The sequence below is a fragment of the Lethenteron reissneri genome, chromosome 64, assembly GCF_015708825.2.
Source record: "Lethenteron reissneri isolate LAM-NWPU_2019-01 chromosome 64, ASM1570882v1, whole genome shotgun sequence".
Taxonomy (NCBI): Eukaryota; Metazoa; Chordata; class Hyperoartia; order Petromyzontiformes; family Petromyzontidae; genus Lethenteron; species Lethenteron reissneri.
In genome coordinates this window covers 8,284,545-8,302,004 of record NC_083842.1, presented here as the reverse complement: position 1 = coordinate 8,302,004, position 17,460 = coordinate 8,284,545, and the positions used below count along the sequence as shown (strand labels likewise).

Here is a 17,460-nt window from a genome sequence, read left to right as displayed (position 1 = left end):
GCAGCCGTTTTTAAGAAGCAAAAAAACCCGTCAATGTTAAACATAATTTACGGTTACATGCTAATTTCTCACCTTAACATCATGCTAATCCTTCACATTAACATAGCCACTTCCGTGCCCTATAATTTCTCACATTAACACCATGCTAATCCCTCACATTAACATAGCCACTTCCGTGCCGTCTAATTTCTCACATTAACACCATGCTAATCCCTCACATTAACATAGCCACTTCGGTGCCCTATGATTTCTCAAATCAAAATGGTGCTAATCTCTGACATTAACATAGCCACTTTCGTGCCCTCTAATTTATTACATTAACATCATGCTAATCCCTCACATTAACATAGCCACTTCCGTGTCCTCTAATTTCTCACATTAACATCATGCTAATCTCTCACATTACATAGACCACGTTCCGGTGCCCTCTAATTTCTCACGTTAACATCATGCTAATCCCTCACATTAACATAGCCACTTCCGTGCCCTCTGATTCTTACACATAAATCAGTCTAATCCCTCACATTAACATAGCCACTTCCTTGCCCTCTAATTTCTCACATTAAATCATGCTAATACCTCACATTAACATAGCCACTTCCTTGCCCTCTAATTTCTCACATTAACATCATGCTAATCCCTCACATTAACATAGCCACTTCTGTGCCCTCTCATTTCTCACATTAACATCATGCTAATCTCTAACATTAAATAGGCCACTTCCGTGGCCCTCGTCGAGGAGGCCGCTCTCCTTTATCTTACAGTTACATGCTATTTCCTCACAATTAACATCACTAGCATGGTCACTTCTTTAAATTTGGGACCCTTGAGCTACACCCCATTTCTAAACCTTTTAAAACATTCTCCTCAGCAGCAGACCATGCTTTCCCACCTGATGACGGACGCTTGTGTTGCGCCCGAAACGTCGTGATTTCTTTTATTTTATACCTACGTGACTTTACCGAAAGAACCAAAGAGTATAATTTATCTCAAAGATAATTGATTAAATATGGCAGGGAATGGGTCACTATGGAAAGTCTTGGTGACGACAAAATGTACAAACTGTTTTGTGAAAGAATAACTAAGGGGGGGGGGGTCGGGTAAAAACAACTAAAATGACTCAGATTATTCTATCACCTATTTTTTTTTATTTAAGTCAGAATCTGTTTCTTATTTTGCTGTATACCTGCTGTGTTTGTGTACAAGTAGCCCTGCGTGTGATGCGGCTCTCGAACTATTTTGTTCCAAGGAAAATACTAAAAAATGGCTCTTCCTCTTTCAGAGGTTGCCGATCTCAGCAAAAGACGATACGGGCTGCCGATTTTTTATTTATTTTTACCCCCTTTTGCTCACCCCCCCACCCCACCACCTATGACTTTTTTTCATTAGTTAAAAAAAATTGTTATTCAAAAACCCATATTACGAAGTAGATTCCGAAGAAGCGGTGGGTGGGGGGGACTCCAGCAAATATCGTATAACAAATCTGGAGTGATTACACCCTCAAAATGTAGGGACCCACCGGGGGGGGGGGGGGGCGTTGGGCTCGCTGCCCTAACGCTGTAGGTCCGCCTATGAATTGTTAACGTGGCCCGAGTCATCTGCCGATCCCTGGCGGTTGCTTCGTTTGCTCCGTCCCGTGGTGGAAATGTTTGAAGAGCCTCGTGTTGGCCCACGCACATCGTGCCAACGTTTTGCCCAAAAGGCTGTGCACGTTTGCCAAGGGGTTTGTCTCCGCGCGACAGGTTCGTGAACTACCCGTCGGGGATGAGCAAGCAGAGCGCCGAGGACGCGGTGGCGGAGGCGTTCAACTTGTGGAGGTCGGAGTCGACGCTCACCTTTCCAAATGCTGCGGGAGGGCGAGGCGGACATCATGATCTCCTTCGAGCGGCGCTGTGAGTCCGGCCTCAATCTGCGCGCCATTCATCTCAAGCGCCCGTCGCCACGAGCAGAATCCAACGGAGTTTCGCTCATTCACCTAAACCTTCCACCCTGTAGCCACATAGACCGTTGGAGCAAGTGCTGTTGTTTCGATAACTTTTTATAGAATTTTCGATAATAATACAATGTCGGGTTACGCTGGCGTTAGTAAAAGTGGTGAAGACCATTTGATGTATTCACAGGCTATAAAAAAGGGACATAAGCATAGAGCTCACGAGGAATAGGGGACAGAGGAGATGATCGGGAAAGAAGGGGAATGTGAAAAGGAATATCAGAGAAAGGAGAGAGAGGGTGCCTGGCTGAGGTCACAACGTGAAGATGATCAGACCGAGGTGTTGACAATGACCAAGTTATTCTGGATGGAATGGCACACGGGAGGATGGTGTGACGAACCACCACGCCCAACCGCCTTTGTTTTCCCATTGCAGCTTCAGTATTTACTCTGTTTGCTGCGATATGGCGATGCTAAATTGAAAACTATGTATTTTTAAATCCTTTATATTAAGTTCGCTTGCTTGCTTGTTTGCGTGCTTGCGTGCTTGCTTGCTTACGACCGTGCAAATCTTTTGGTCGTTTTTTAACCCACTTCCCGTGATCCAATCGAGCTGACATTTTCCACACACGACTCGTTGTGCGTGACAATTAATTTTCGTGAAATATTTTTTTAAAATTTACATTGTTTAGGGAATTTTTTTAAAATATTTAATTACCAATTGCTTAATGCTGGCAGACAATCATCTGACCCATAGGTGGCAGCCATCTCAAGCCAGAGGACGAGAGGACTCTAGCCTGCCACGCATATAAAGGATTTAGAGTGAAAAACTTTGTTTTTACGGGATTAATTAGAACTGCTTTTTGTGTTTAGTTTGTTGTCCTTTCCCCGCACCTCCGATTAGCACGACTGGCTACGGTGCGAAAGTAGTTCTACGTACAGAGATGCCACGATATTTTATCTTACGATTTAAGGTGCCACAATAATCGTGTCAGTCCGTACTCTTTGGTTCTTTCGGTAAAGTCACGTAAGTATAAATAAAATAAATTAAATCACGACGTTTCGATTGCAACACAAGCAACCCATCATCAGGTGGGAAACCACAGCAAGAACATTTTTTGCAAGAAATGTTTTTGCTGTAGTTTTCCTACCTGATGATGATTGCGTGTGTTGCAATCGAAACGTCGTCATTTAATTTATTTTATACCTACGTGACTTTACCGAAAGAACCAAAGAGTATGGATCCCTGCAGTCACTAAAACTTCAAATCTAGATTTCGTGTCGTCCGTGTTTTGCACAGTATCATCGAATCGTTATTAAGGTTACTTTTGTAAAAAAAACATTCTCTGACAAACACATGTAGGAAATAATAATACAATCATTAAAGTTATAAGTAAATCGCTATGCATTAACATTAGTGCTTTGCAAAACGTTTTACGAAGTAGTTAATGGCATTGTGGTATAATATGATGTCAATAATTCCGTACAAAGTTAATAATTTAATACTGCTAAGAACCTCCTGGTTCCACCAGCCCACAGGGGATTATTGTGTCCGTCCGTCCGTCGTGCATCTAAAAATGGGAGGGGTGGGGCTGGGTGGAGAGGGTAGGGGTGGAGAGGGAAGGGAGGTGGGGAGGGGCTGGGTGGGGAGGGTGGGGCTGAGTGGGGAGGGGAGGGTGGGGAGGGGCTGGGTGGGGAGGGTGGGCTGGGTGGGGAGGGGCTGGTCACCCCGTGGTGCCCTTATAAAACTCAACGTTTAACCTACTCACGCCGGCTTGTGCCCGCCCTCACAGTCGGGCATATTTGCGGAATACACCACGCCGCCGTTGACCCTGGCCATTGACCGCGCAACCCACCGTTCCTACCAGCTCCCTCCGCAGGAATGTGTTTAATCTCTTTGCTAAATGCTCGCTCGGGAGTAATTGTGTTTGCCTCTGTGCAGATCATGGGGACGAGTTCCCGTTTGATGGACCGCACGGGGTGCTAGCGCATGCCTACGAGCCGTCACCTGGACTCGGCGGAGACTTGCACTTTGATGACGAAGAACAGTGGAGCGTGGGCCTCATTGGTGCGTCTGGCTGAAGCTGTTCACGTCTGCTTGCGATAGGGGCCTCGGAAGATTGGGCGTATAATCAGAACCAAAATAAGTAATATTTCAAAATACTTTTTTATTAAACGCTTTAATGAAATGTACCGTACGAGTAATGGCAAAACTCCACGACTCCAGGAAGTGGCCCCGAAGCTTGCCATAACGTAAGGGGGCCGTGGTGATTCACAGCCAACGACAGTTGAGCGTGGACAATTAGACCCAATCCGAAACATAAGATATAAAAAAGATTGTTTAAATTTTATTTTATTTTTAATGATAGAATATAGTATTGTCATCAGTATGACATAAGTATACCAAGTTTGCAGTCGATAGCACATTGGGAAGTGGGTAAAATTGAGTTACAAGATTTGTTGAGGATATGACAAATAATAAAAGCGTGTAATAATAATAAAAACACCCGGGGCTTAATTTCTCACTTGTGAGTTTAGAGAACGCAACTCGATTGGTTTTGAGTCGGGAATATTGCTTGCTGTAAGGCACTACCACTAGAGTACAAGGGACACCTGTCCGTAATAATCTTCTATTATGGCACCAATTATACTTCTAATTTTTGGGAAGGGTTATAAAAAAAATGTGACGCACGGACTTGCCGAAATGGATGTGGCGTGCCAAAATAATTCCTCTGAATAACATTCGACATCGTGTCGGCTGAAATTCAACACTGCTAATGACACGTGGAGTGGATTGTATGTGGGATGCCAAAAAATAATGCTTATTCTGAATACCTTTTCATTTAAATTGTATAACATACTGTGTATAAAACACTCAGCACATTTGTAAATAACACTGTGGCCTTTAAAGGAAACGTATGTAATAGGCGACCTTTCGGGTGAAGGGCCTTCTTGATAGCACATAATCATAGCAAATATGAAGGACCATTGCCCAAAACGTCACATTTTATATTTATTCTTAAGGCAGTGTTATTTTACGTACGTATATGTACGTATTTTTGTTTCATTTGTGCTTGTCAACACAGTTGGATTACAACTAGTTTATATAGACATTTACAAACAGGTCAAATGGCAAAGAAGACATAACTCCTAAATTCTGCAAAGGTTCTATGGATTTGAGGAGTTTATAATCGGTATCACAGATTAGATCCACCAATAGCGACACCCAGATTGGCACAGATTAGAGGAGTTATATGGTGTGTTGTCACGTGGCTTCATGGCGTCATATGTAATTTGGCAACATATCTCTTGTTTCATATTCTTGGTTCTTTCGGTAAAGTCACGTAGAAGGGAGATAATAAAATAATAAAATAATATAAATAAATTCTCACGACGTTTCGACTGCAACACAAGCAATCATTGCTTGTGTTGCAGTCGAAACGTCATTGCTTGTGTTTCAGTCGAAACGTCGTGAGAATTTTTATTGCTTTATATTTATATTATTTTATTATCTCCCTTCTACGTGACTTTACCGAAAGAACCAATAATATTAATCCCTGCAGTCACGAAAGCTTTAAATAAAAAAAACATATCTCTTGTTTCGATTTCTGGCATCTATTGTTTATCTCACTTTCATCCCAATCATCTTCATCTCTTGTCGACATTTCTGTCATCTCTATAGCTCTTATTGATCGTTTATACCACCAAATCTGTGTACCTTTATCTGTCAGCGGGCCATAACTCAGTGGGCCACTCCACGAGTCGTCGCGGGTCACATCTGGCCACGTGGGCGACAAGTTGACGAACCCTGCCGTTGTGTATAATGAGCTTTCGCGTTCTGGTCTCCCAACCCCTTAGGCTACAACCTCCGTGTGGTGGCCGCTCACGAACTTGGCCATGCACTTGGACTGCAACATTCAAACGAGCGTGGGTCCCTCATGAATCCTTCGTACCACGTGCGGCTTCACCCCTACCTCTCCGAGGACGATAAGGCAGGGATCAAGGCTCTCTATGGCACAGGTAAGGGTGATCGATGTGCCCCATTTTCCCCAACCACTTAGAGCCAGGCCCTGCCGGCAATGAGAACAGCCAGGGACAGTCCAGGATCAGACATATATCTGTGTCTATGCTCCCATGCTCGATAAGCAATTAAGGATCCATTGGCTTAGTCCAGGCATATTCAAACTTTTTGCACTAAGCGCCTTATTGAATAACGTGGGCCACAGAATAGTTAGGAGATGCATCAGATGGGCTACGTTGGATATGCAATCGAAATGGAGGATATATTATTAAAAAACAACAGAACAGATCAGACAGAAATACATTCGGTAGAGATTCGGGTAAAATATTTTCTTAAAAAACACGACATTTTCTACATGCTATTTATTTTATGGAAATGAAACAGACCCTTGGGTATGTATTATTTAGCTGAATGGTTTGTTCATTTTAACCACTCAAGAAATTAAATGAATCCATAGGCACTACTAGACAGAGTTACACATTTTTTTTTATATATATAGAAATGTGGTACTTGATGTTGTACTGTGTCACCATGTTGAACCCTGCTTGTGTTTGTCTTCTTCTCCCTCGTGTGCAATCCTGTGATTCTACAAAAAGCGTCCATAGTGACGCTATCCTCAACATCTCTCCTCCTCGTCGTCTCTCTGACCTCTAGTGTGATCCTATTCTGATCGGTCAGGTGTGGGTTAGAGAAGAAGTCTGTTGGTGACACCATGTAGCATTATTAACGACTCTCTGTATAACCCTCTTATATTAAATTTCGATTTAACGCTTTCGTGACTGCAGGGATTCATCTTCTTGGTTCTTTCGGTAAAGTCACGTAGAAGGGAAATAATAAAATAATAAAAATAAAACATAAAATAATTCTCACGACGTTGCGGCCACAACGTAAGAAGCCGTATTAGTCAACGAAATAATGCTTGGAGATACCTTCAGGCTATCCTATTCACAACCGTTTGTACCAACATTGGCAAGAATTTGTATCATAATTAGCATTGTGATCCCAGAGGTATGTACATTCACTACCTTTTTTGCCAATCCACTCACTGCTTTGTTGAGGACCTTCCCTCTGCTGTGTGGGTCATGGGCATTATTTGACCATGGGATGTTGGCTATCAACAACAAGGCAACTCCTATGACTAATTGGGAATGGGACGCAAGCGTAGGATTGATCACCCTGTCGCTGGCCGCCTTTGGGGAGGGTGTATAGTATGAAAGGCCAGAACACCCTAGGAACCAAAGGTTCACTACTGACGATGCGCTCCCCAAATTTCACTCGGCTCACTGTTCATGAACTCTTGGAAGTGCTTGCACAAAGGATAGTAACATCTCATCCTGTGTTCTTTGGAATCACCATGCTGGTCAGTGCGGGTAACATAGATGCCCTGTCCCCCAGTGACAATGTAGCTCACTAAAGTACTTTTGATATAATACAACGCATTGGCATTGCTGATGCATCTGGGACAATGTTATTTCATATGGTTGGGACAAAGCATTGCTTAAATGCAAAGGACTATTTTGGCATTGCCCAATACCAGCTACTGTCTATATTTAGCAACACTTGAATCGTAGCAATACCAAGCCATTGCCCAATTCCTGATAGAATTGAAGTGCTTAGTTGAGTAACCACCACCATGTGTCAGAGGCAGGTGCAATAGGGATGTGGGCTGTCAAGGCCAGTGCAACAAAATCCCTCGTTATGTACTCCTCTCATGTTCAACAACCCTACTCTTTGGTTCTTTTGGTAAAGTAACGTAGATAAAGAAATAAATAAATACTAATCATCAAAAAAATTAAAATAACTAATTTTTTTTTTTCCATCTACGTGACTTTACCGAAAACTTCAAATCTAGAGTTCACCAACCGGCACTGATTAGCCTGGTGAAGTATGGTTACATACTGCATCTATGGGGAGGCCCTCATGCAACAGCAGATAAAACTAAAATAATGTCCTGTACCATTTACATGTCAACCCACTGGTGAATGAAGGCCGCCTTCCTATGGCGTGGTAATCGGGGGCGGGGGGGGGGGCTGAGGCTGGGCTAGTTTCACCATACTTCACCACGCTGGTAGCTGCGGGTTAATGAAATGGTTGGGGGGGGGGGAGGCGTTGTCAGAACCAGCTGAAATATCACTTGCCACTGAAGTTAGCCATAGCTGGGAATCAAACTCAGGATCAGGTGCATAGCGCAATGCGTTAGCCACCACGCCACCCTCCCACTTTCATATTTTACTGTAACGTGTGTTATTTTCAATACTGCTTTGGTAAAATTTGTTACATTTTTGGGAACAATGTGTTCATGTACATAATTATCATTTATCCATGTACAGTACCTTACTCATCATCTAATAACGTGAAATAAAGTTTACAATATCAACAAGTTTTTTCCAAGTATCCCCATGTGTTTTATCCATTTTCAACGCTTTCCACAAATTCAGGTTGAAACCGTTCATGCATTCGTTCTGTAGCGGTGGAGGTAGGGACACAATACCTTTCGCAAAGACGATCCAATGCAAATGACATTTTAGTGTAAAATTATGTCGCTATGAGGGGCTGGTCCAATAGAAAACCGCACCTTCGATTAGCACGGTTGCCTACATACGTTGCAAAAAAAGTTCAACATACATACAAAACAAACCAAATTCATCACACACCACGCGTGACGTCATCTCAGTGTACACCTTGAAAATCACGACATCGCCAACGCTCGTGAAATTCCACCGAGGAAACATGCACACGCGAGAAAGCTTTACAAAATCAACGCTCATGCCTTGGTTTCTCTTCCTTGTTTCCTATACCCATTCACCTTCCTCGAATATCCTTGAAATCCTAAATCTGACAATGTACGGCGTTAGATATCTCTCTATCTCACCTATGGGTTTTGTGCTCTCTTTCCCTACACCTCACCACCTCTTTTCCTCCACCTCTCTGGTGGTTCCTCCCTCCCCAAACCTCCAGGTCCCCTTCCCCGCAGCCTGGAGGCACCACGACAACTCTCGGAGCACGACTTCACACCTCACGACGACAACACACGCCCCGACAGATCGCACGAAATCGCCAGCGATGCTCCTCACGGTGCACTCCTTGACCATACCCACCACGACGAACCCACGACCGCCAGTGACACCCCTGACGAGGCACGCGTCCTCGCGGCGAGCTGCAGCAGCAGCAGCAGCGGCGGCGCAGACTCCTCGCCACTGCCCATGGACTCGCTTGCCGGCGCGCCCCGCCTGTGCGGTGGCAATCTGCGTGTGGACGCCGCCTCCTTCATCCATCGACAGCTCTACATCTTCCAGGGCGAGTGAGTGTGGCACTCGTATTTCTCATCCGGCGGAGCAACCGAATTACGCGGGGTAGTACAGGGGCCAGCCCGGCGCAGCTCAGGAGGCGCCCGGCTGTTTATTTTCTCCCACTGCAGAAGCCACGGGGTGCTGCTGAAGTCAGTGTCATGCATTCGAGTGTAGCGACTAACGCATTGTTGCACTCCTACTCTTTGGTTCTTTCGGTAAAGTCACGTAGGTAAAAAAGTAAAAAAAAATTAAATCACGACGTTTCGGGCGCAACACAAGCGAAAGCACACCACTTAAGCGGTGTGCTTTCGCTAAGTTGTCCCCACCTGAAGAAGGACGCTTGTGTTGCGCCCGAAACGTCGTGATTTAATTCATTTTAACTTTTCACCTACGTGACTTTACCGAAAAAACCAAAGAGTATGAATCCTTGCAGTCACGAAAACTTCAAATCTAGAATTGTTGCACTCCTGTCCTGGCTCTGCTTGGCACCGATGTCTTAAGAGGCTGGTTTGCTTCTAGCTCTGCATGGCAAATTGCTGCTGGAAAACCACCCATATCATGAGGACCGTTGATGAAATTTTTAGAAAAAAAAGTTTAATTATTATTTTTAATAGTATAAATGTTGTTTTGTCTCTTAACTAGGATTCTTAAATATGTTATTGTTAATTTTAATGTCAGAAACACTTAGTCTGTAGCTTTCCAGTTGTTTGGGCGAAAATTGGTCTAAGTTTTGCCCAATCCTGGCCGGCTGGCTCAAAAAACATAATAAACAAACAAATAAGTGGTTGCAGAAAAGATGAAAGAAAAACAGAGCAACTAAGAACAGATGTTCACGGAGGTAGCTGGGTGCATAATCAAAGTTTTTGGGTGAGATCGCGTTATTTATAAAATGTGTCGCAACTCTCCACCACCCGACGGTGTGTTGAAGAGTGGATCCACAACATTTACAATTTGAGTTGTACGACGTTTCGCTGGAAATTACATCCAGCATCTTGGGGCGATTTACCAGAATAGTGAAGCCATCCACCTGCTTCGGGTCTTAAATAGTGCAGGATGACGTCATCATTGTTGAACCCCATCAGGATTCGAGATCAGAGGCGGAGGTGGGGGTGTATGCAATTATGTAATAGATCAGTAATCAACCACTTAGCAGCATGTTACTCACCTATAAGGAATTGCAATATGTGTTGTGTATTACTTAATAATACGCTTCTAGGCTGCGCTGAGTCTATAGTTATCACAGCGATTAGAATTATTTTAATTCTTCTCAATTTCAATTGATTCTCTAACTAATCTTGGCCAGTAATAATTAGTTCCGCATAACACTTCAACGTTATCAAAATCAATTGAATGTCCTTGTTGGCAAGCATGCTCTGCCACCGCTGACAGCTGTGTTTGGGAGAATGTAATGTTCCTTTGGTGTTCTGTCCAATATAACACTTACCGCATAAGGTGGAGGGTTGCAACACATTTATAAATAACGCGTTTTAACCCAAAAACCTTTATTATGAATAATACTGGTCACGAAAGCCTACGTGTTTAACAGGTAGCTCGGTGGCTGAGTGGGCCAGAGTACTGAGTCAGCCCGGCCAAGATACAGGGATAAAGTCGAGGTTTCGTCCACCAGTAATTTGGTTGGTCACTGAACATACCATACTCTCTCTCTGAAATTAGTTTTCAATTTAGATTTCAAAGTGCATAGCTCCAGTGGCTTCCTAATATGTTCGGAAGGAAGAGCATATCAGACGGCCGCAGAAGTGCATCTGAAAGCGTGCGATGCAATGTCTTTGTTAAATGGTTAGCCAAAAGTCCTTGTGCGAGGATGAGCGGAGTTTTTACGATGGTTTACGCTCCTTGACGAAATTCATGACAATCGCACATTCGACACTTAACCAGGGAGAAAAGCTAATTATGCAACAATTGTGTAGTATATCACCTATAAGGAGGTGTTGTGTTCAGCTCGACGCCCATACGTTATGCGCACTCTACACACACACACTCCCTTTATGTTTCACTCACACACTGTGTGCGTCTCCCGCAGGTATTTCTGGCGAGTGTCGAGCATCCCTGACGGGAGCGGGACTCCCTGGTCTGGTGTCGTCCCATTGGCCCGGAGCGCCACATCACATCGACGCTTTGTACGCGAACGCACGGAACCACACGCTCGTGTTCTTCTCGGGTAAGTCATGCACGCACGCACGATGCCCACACGTACTGACATGCGCAAGGACTCTTGTCTGTCAGCCTTTTCATTCAATCGCAGCCCTTGAGGAGCAATTTTTGTCGTGCAGAGTCGAGTAAGGGTCACCGTAATATGGCGATACTACAATAGACCAGGGCCCGCACTAGGTGGGTTGCTGGAGTGATCCCTGCTTCTTTTGGCCCACCAAAGTTTGCCCTCCTTAGCGGAGTATCACTGTTGGTTGCTCATACAACAGCTCCACTGGGCCTCCGAATCCGAGAAGAGCTGGAGCTCGACCTACGATTAGGACGGTTGGCTACGTACAATGCAAAAGATGTTCAACATGCATACACAGATTGTAATATATGAAGTCTATGATAATCATATCGACCGTTTTGCAGTATGTTGATTATTTATTGTATTGATGTATGTCTATATATATTTCCTGACATTCGATGAAATAACAATAAATATCACCGCAATAAAGGTCGAAATATATTGTTAGTCCCAATTAAATCAGTGCTTGTGAAACGTTTTTAGATTAATTGCCGGCATAGTGTTTATATGACGTCATCCGTTTTTTTACTGCATGTGCGTTACAAGCATTATAGATTGTAAAGCAGGGGCGGGGAACCTTTTTTCTGCCAAGGGCCATTTGGATATTTATAACATCATTCGCGAGACATACAAAATTATCAACTTAAAAATTAGCCTGTTATATTTAGTCAAATATTTAATGAACTCACCCCTAATGTGATGGCTGGAATTGCTTCTCTTTGGTGAGGCGTGTGATGTTAGCTGGTATTGATGATGTTGCTGCTACTCGCAACTGCTTTTCCAGGTTTGCTCCTAGATTGATTCAATTTCGAGTCCCACCTGCGGTTGCCTTGGCAGGGCCAAACCAAATTATTTCGTGGGCCTTATACGGCCCGCGGGCCAGACGTTCCCCACCCCTGTTGTAAAGTGACAATAATGAGGTGACCTGTGGCAGGTGTATGTTGAATGAACTACAGATGAAGACGTTTTTAGCAATCTTGATTTGTACTGGAAGTAGATCGATACCCCAAAATGAGATGATTACTTTTTTTTTAAACACAATTACAAATTTAGGGGATAATAATATCATAACATTTCTTATCCTACTGTATCTTACTGTATGATGAACAGTAATAACTCCTATAGTCAGTCGAGTAAGGGCTCATTCTGGCCGATTGATACCACAGACCTATGAAATTGATGATGAGTTACGTGTGACCTATGACCTTTGACCTATATTTTAAATAACCTTGGCACAAAAAAATTACGTTGTCAATCACAATGAGTGGAGTGTCACCTGGCGGATAAAGCCGGTTATTGCACCTGTTTCTAAAAATGTGACTGGGATGTGAAAAGAGAAGCCAAATGAGGCTTCAGGTCACTCATGCGATATGGACGTGTCGGAACACATGGACCAAAAGACCCAAACATCATTACAATAAAGCCTCCCCCATCTCCCCCCCCCCGTGAACTCCTGCAGCCACGACTCTACAAACCCCTCCCCCCCCCGTGCCTATATAAAGCCACAACAGCAGATCATTCTTTCTCACCTGATGACGGACGCTTGTGTCTGCGACCGAAACGTCGTGTTCTTTTATTATTTTTTCTTCTATTATCTACGTGACTTTACCGAAAGAACCGGAGAGTATAATGACAATAATAATATCAATAACATTCATTTAATCAGGGAAGCCTCACTTAGTCTCAATTCTTTTTTTTTTTCAGGAAGATTCCACATTGAGATGTGTGGCGACTGCCATCACTGAGTGGGTTCATGTGGCAGAAAACCTGAGCACCCAGAAGAAAAAAAACACAAGCGAGGAAAGCATTTAAAACTCTATACAGATAGCTTAAAAAATAAAGTATATTGTTGTACTGACATCTCCTGGCCAACTGGCAGCTCAAGCCTATAACACCTAGCACTCCAATGTAGTCTCTGATCCACTAACTTAGCTAGGCTCTAACCTGCCTAACTTAAGAATGCTAGCAATATTGTGTGCATTCAGGGTTACGTTTTAGATACAGATTCACGTATAATTTAACTTCCCACACACACGTCCATACGTACATGCATACAAACATACAAGCTTACACTCGATAATCTGCTTACCCCAATAACACGATCGATTTCACAGATGATTACCACTTGAGTTTGAAAAGCCAATGGTGCTAATCGAAGGTGCCAACATAATTGTCACTTCGAATCATGACAAGGCATATCACAGTGGAGGGAGTGAATCATTACGTCACATCCCTGCTGGGTCCCCTTCACTGAAGCTCTGTTGTCTCCTCTCCAGGTGAGCGCGTGTGGGCGATGAGGGGCTTCGAGATGGACACCGGGTCCCCACGGGATCTACGTTCCCTGGGGCTGCCACCGGGGACTTTGAAAGTCGACGCCGCTGTGCCAGGACGGGACCACACGCTCCTGTTCACAGGGCGGCAGTACTGGAGGTTAGCGGGCGGACGAGTGCACTTAGATTGCTCTCTGGTATGGGGAAGGGCCACTGCGTCGTATGCACATTTATCCTTTGTAGGGCAGTATTATATTCAACAAATGTTTTGAGTTTTTGTTACGTGTGAAATGCACTTTTCCAAAAAATAAATAAACTGTCTAGTTAATATATTTTCCATATCATTGGTGTAACAAGTAATGAAAACCATTCATATGCATAGATTAAATAATGCATCCAAACATGCGTTTGCCTTCAGCAAGTATTTCATTTGCAGTACGGGAATCGACGGGTTATTACTGTCAGAGCAAAATGTTTTGAAAATAGTTATTTTTTGCTCGGGTTTATTTCTCCAAGCTTTGGGCAATCTTGATATTTTGAGCAAAGGTTTCCTGGGACTTTGACAGAACGCCTTGGGCTGCTGGAGCAGAGAGTGCGTGGATCACAGTAGCGTCGGATTAGGGGGAGAAATATGGCAGGGTGGAGTCCATGCAGGATCTTGAAAGATGGCCAGGGCCTCATCTTTAAAAGTGATCCGACAATGGATCAGGAAGCCATGGCATTACAATTATTGTTGTACTTTTTTGTAACGAGATTTTACGTAAAGCGCTTCCAGACTCCGTAGTGTATAGGGTGCTATGTAAAAAAAATTATTCATTCCCATTACTTTTGTGTAGCTACAACGAGGTGACCAAACGCATGGACGATGGGTTTCCAAGGGAGCTGCATGAAGACTGGCCGGGGATCCCACCAGACCTGGACGCTGCAGTCTCTAATAACGGTACCGAACAAAATATCGCGACACGCCCAGAAGCAGTTCACTCCCCTCTGATGTCTCCAGCGATATCAGATCGCATTAGAGGGGCTTGCTTAGCTACTCCATTGCCCGTAGGATTTACATATAGATCTATAGAGTTGTATGGAGGTGCATTGACTTCCATAGAGTTACATAGAGATGCATCGAGATACATAGAGATCTACCATTACATAGATATATATATATCATTACATAAAGAGCCACAGAGTTACACAGAGATCTATAGCTACATAGAGAGCCATAGAGTTACATACCGACTCACAGAGAGTCATAGAGTTAAATAGAATTTCAGAGACTCAGACTCTATTTAGCTGGTGATCGGGCCCATTGAGCCAACCAGCTCTGTTACAAGCCAACCATAGGCCACGACCATCAGCAGTGGTGGCAGTTACAGGACCATTTTAATGTGGGAATGAGCAAACAATACATTATTTATGCCAAACACAACAATAGTATTAAAAGCTGAAAACAGCACTTACAGAAATAAGAATTACAACTACCAGCTCTTGTAATACGATTACAGTAACTAAAAGCATTACGTCACAACACTGGATAGAACGATGACCATCATACTAATAATAAGCACGTATCTGTTAATTTCCATACAGCGTTATTACTGCTTCAGCACACCAGTACGTTGGAGAGCAATCCACAACATTGAACAATTAGGTTCAACGTTTCGCTGGTAGTTATAATCAGCACCATCAGGCAGTTGCCAGCATTGTGACAACTGCATGATGATTCTCTCCAAACAAGGAAAACAATAATTTGTTTTAACCATGACAATGAAACAAGACAATTCATTGAACGAATCGTGGTGGAGTGCGTGGGTGATGGTATATATATATTTACAGGCTTACTGCCTAGAGAAAACCTGAGGGAATTATACCTTTGTATTGTTTCTTGCATCTGCTATTTCATATCGTATGAGCAGGAGGATGCTATCGTGTTGTTACAGTGAGCTCATCGGACTTACAGACCAGAGGTCGCTGGTTCGATTAGAAATCTCAGCGTGGCAGTTGAAATAATGGGCAGCTTTCTTTACATCCCCCACGCCTTTGTCCACCCAACAGTTTCAATGGGGATGCCACAGTCGATCTGCAGCTTGCGTGTGGTGGCGTACATTTTGGGTACTCCTATCTCTTCCAAGAGGTCTGACCAGCGAGGAAGAGTAGGCCAAATACACCCAATGGAGGGGGCTCGTTTTAGTGAAGGCCATTCCGCGAGAAGTGGTGTGAGCACGTATTGTGTGGCTGCACATTTGCCTTTTATGATTACCTTCATTATCTGGATTTCAAACCCAGAATCTCAGTGGTGCCACTCAGTGTCTCGTGCCACAAGTTCCCTGAGCCAGCTGGCTACCTCGCATTGCATCCACCCCTGTGATGAGGAAATCGAGGCGATGCCTCGATAGCTGGCATGAATCTGACCACTGGCTGTGTAAATCACCCCGTAGATCTCACGTTCTTCATCAAGGGCCAGCAGGTGTTCCGCACGTGGACAAGTTCTCGGCGCCTGGACAAGGTTATGAACCTCACCTCGTGGCTCGGTTGCGGTGACTGAAGCGAGCTCGCCGGTTGGCGGGGAAGGTGGGGTGGGGACAATGGCTTCATCAGTAACTCATGTTCCAAGACGCGTGGGAAATGCAGTGGTTGAAGGAACGAGGCTTGCTCAGCATGCACACGCAGGCTTACAACATTCACAACCACGTACACATATAGATGACCCACCATCAATGACAGAGCATGCATATGGAATTTTAGAATAACACGAACGACCTACGTCGTACTCTATGGAGCTCACAAACCTTAGCCCAGCGTGCACATGAAAGGTTACACTAACACTAACAAACCATGGAACTCGCCAACCTTAATCCAGCATGCAAACGGTACAGGGTGGTATATAGCGACACTCGCCTTATAAAGCAGCACGCTGCAGATTTTTTGAAAGCTTAATTCAGCACGCACGTGGCGTTCATTATATCGACGACGACACAGGTTTTTAAAGAGGACTGCGTGACCCAGAACGCAGGCGTTTATTATCGAGTAGCTACGACTGCGCATCTAGGCTGTGACAGACTAAAAAGTAAGACGCTTCGTATGACAAAAACATACTTTAAAGTTACTTTTAGGAGCTCTGGCCTAGCACTCGTGATATCACCACAGGGTGATTCGAAAGTAGGAGGGTGATAATGTTACCGCGATGCCAGTATGCATGAGCACTCGATAACTCCCATCTAAAGCCAGTCACACGAGGATTTGAACACTCTATCAATTGTGGTGCAGGCCTTCTTAAACAAATTGTCTCATATCCACTCATGAGATCACCTTTATTTACAAGAGCTCATTCACGGGAAGCAGTGGCGTAGTGGTTCATGCACTATAACACATTCGTGCGGAGGGAGCTGGTAGGAACGTTGGATTGCTCGGTCAATGGCCAGGGTCAACGGCGGCGTGGTGTATTCCGCAAATATGCCCGACTATGAGGGTGGGCACAAGCCGGCGTGAGTCGGTTAAACGTTGAGTTTTATAAGGGCACCGCGGGGTGACCAGCCCCTCCCCACTCAGCCCCACCCCACCCACCCCCCACCCAGCCCCACCCTCCCCACCCAGCCCCTCCCCACCCAGCCCTTCCCCACCCAGCCCAGCCCCTCCCCACCCCACCCAGCCCCTCCCCACCCAGCCCCACCCCTCCCACCCCCCACCCAGCCCCTCCCCACCCAGCCCCACCCTCC

At 44.5% G+C, this 17,460-nt stretch overlaps 1 protein-coding gene across 1 annotated transcript; it reads left to right on the top strand.

Moving 5' to 3' along the window:
* The first annotated feature begins 1,768 nt into the window (after positions 1-1,768).
* Positions 1,769-17,139, top strand: LOC133359009 (collagenase 3-like). Its single transcript, XM_061577382.1, has 8 exons — positions 1,769-1,892; positions 3,873-3,998; positions 5,789-5,950; positions 8,910-9,248; positions 11,283-11,420; positions 13,757-13,910; positions 14,587-14,690; positions 16,183-17,139. Exons 1-8 carry the CDS (start codon positions 1,844-1,846, stop codon positions 16,287-16,289), a joined length of 1,179 nt encoding a protein of 392 aa, XP_061433366.1. The 5' UTR covers positions 1,769-1,843; the 3' UTR covers positions 16,290-17,139.
* Positions 17,140-17,460: the final 321 nt, after the last annotated feature.

Coding starts and splice junctions, on each gene's coding strand:
- LOC133359009 (XM_061577382.1), top strand. CDS start 1,844: ATGCTGCGGGAGGGCGAGGCGGACATCATGATCTCCTTCGAGCGGCGC. Junction 5,951..8,909: donor CAAGGCTCTCTATGGCACAG/GTAAGGGTGATC, acceptor CCAAACCTCCAG/GTCCCCTTCCCCGCAGCCTG. Junction 11,421..13,756: donor CACGCTCGTGTTCTTCTCGG/GTAAGTCATGCA, acceptor TCTCCTCTCCAG/GTGAGCGCGTGTGGGCGATG.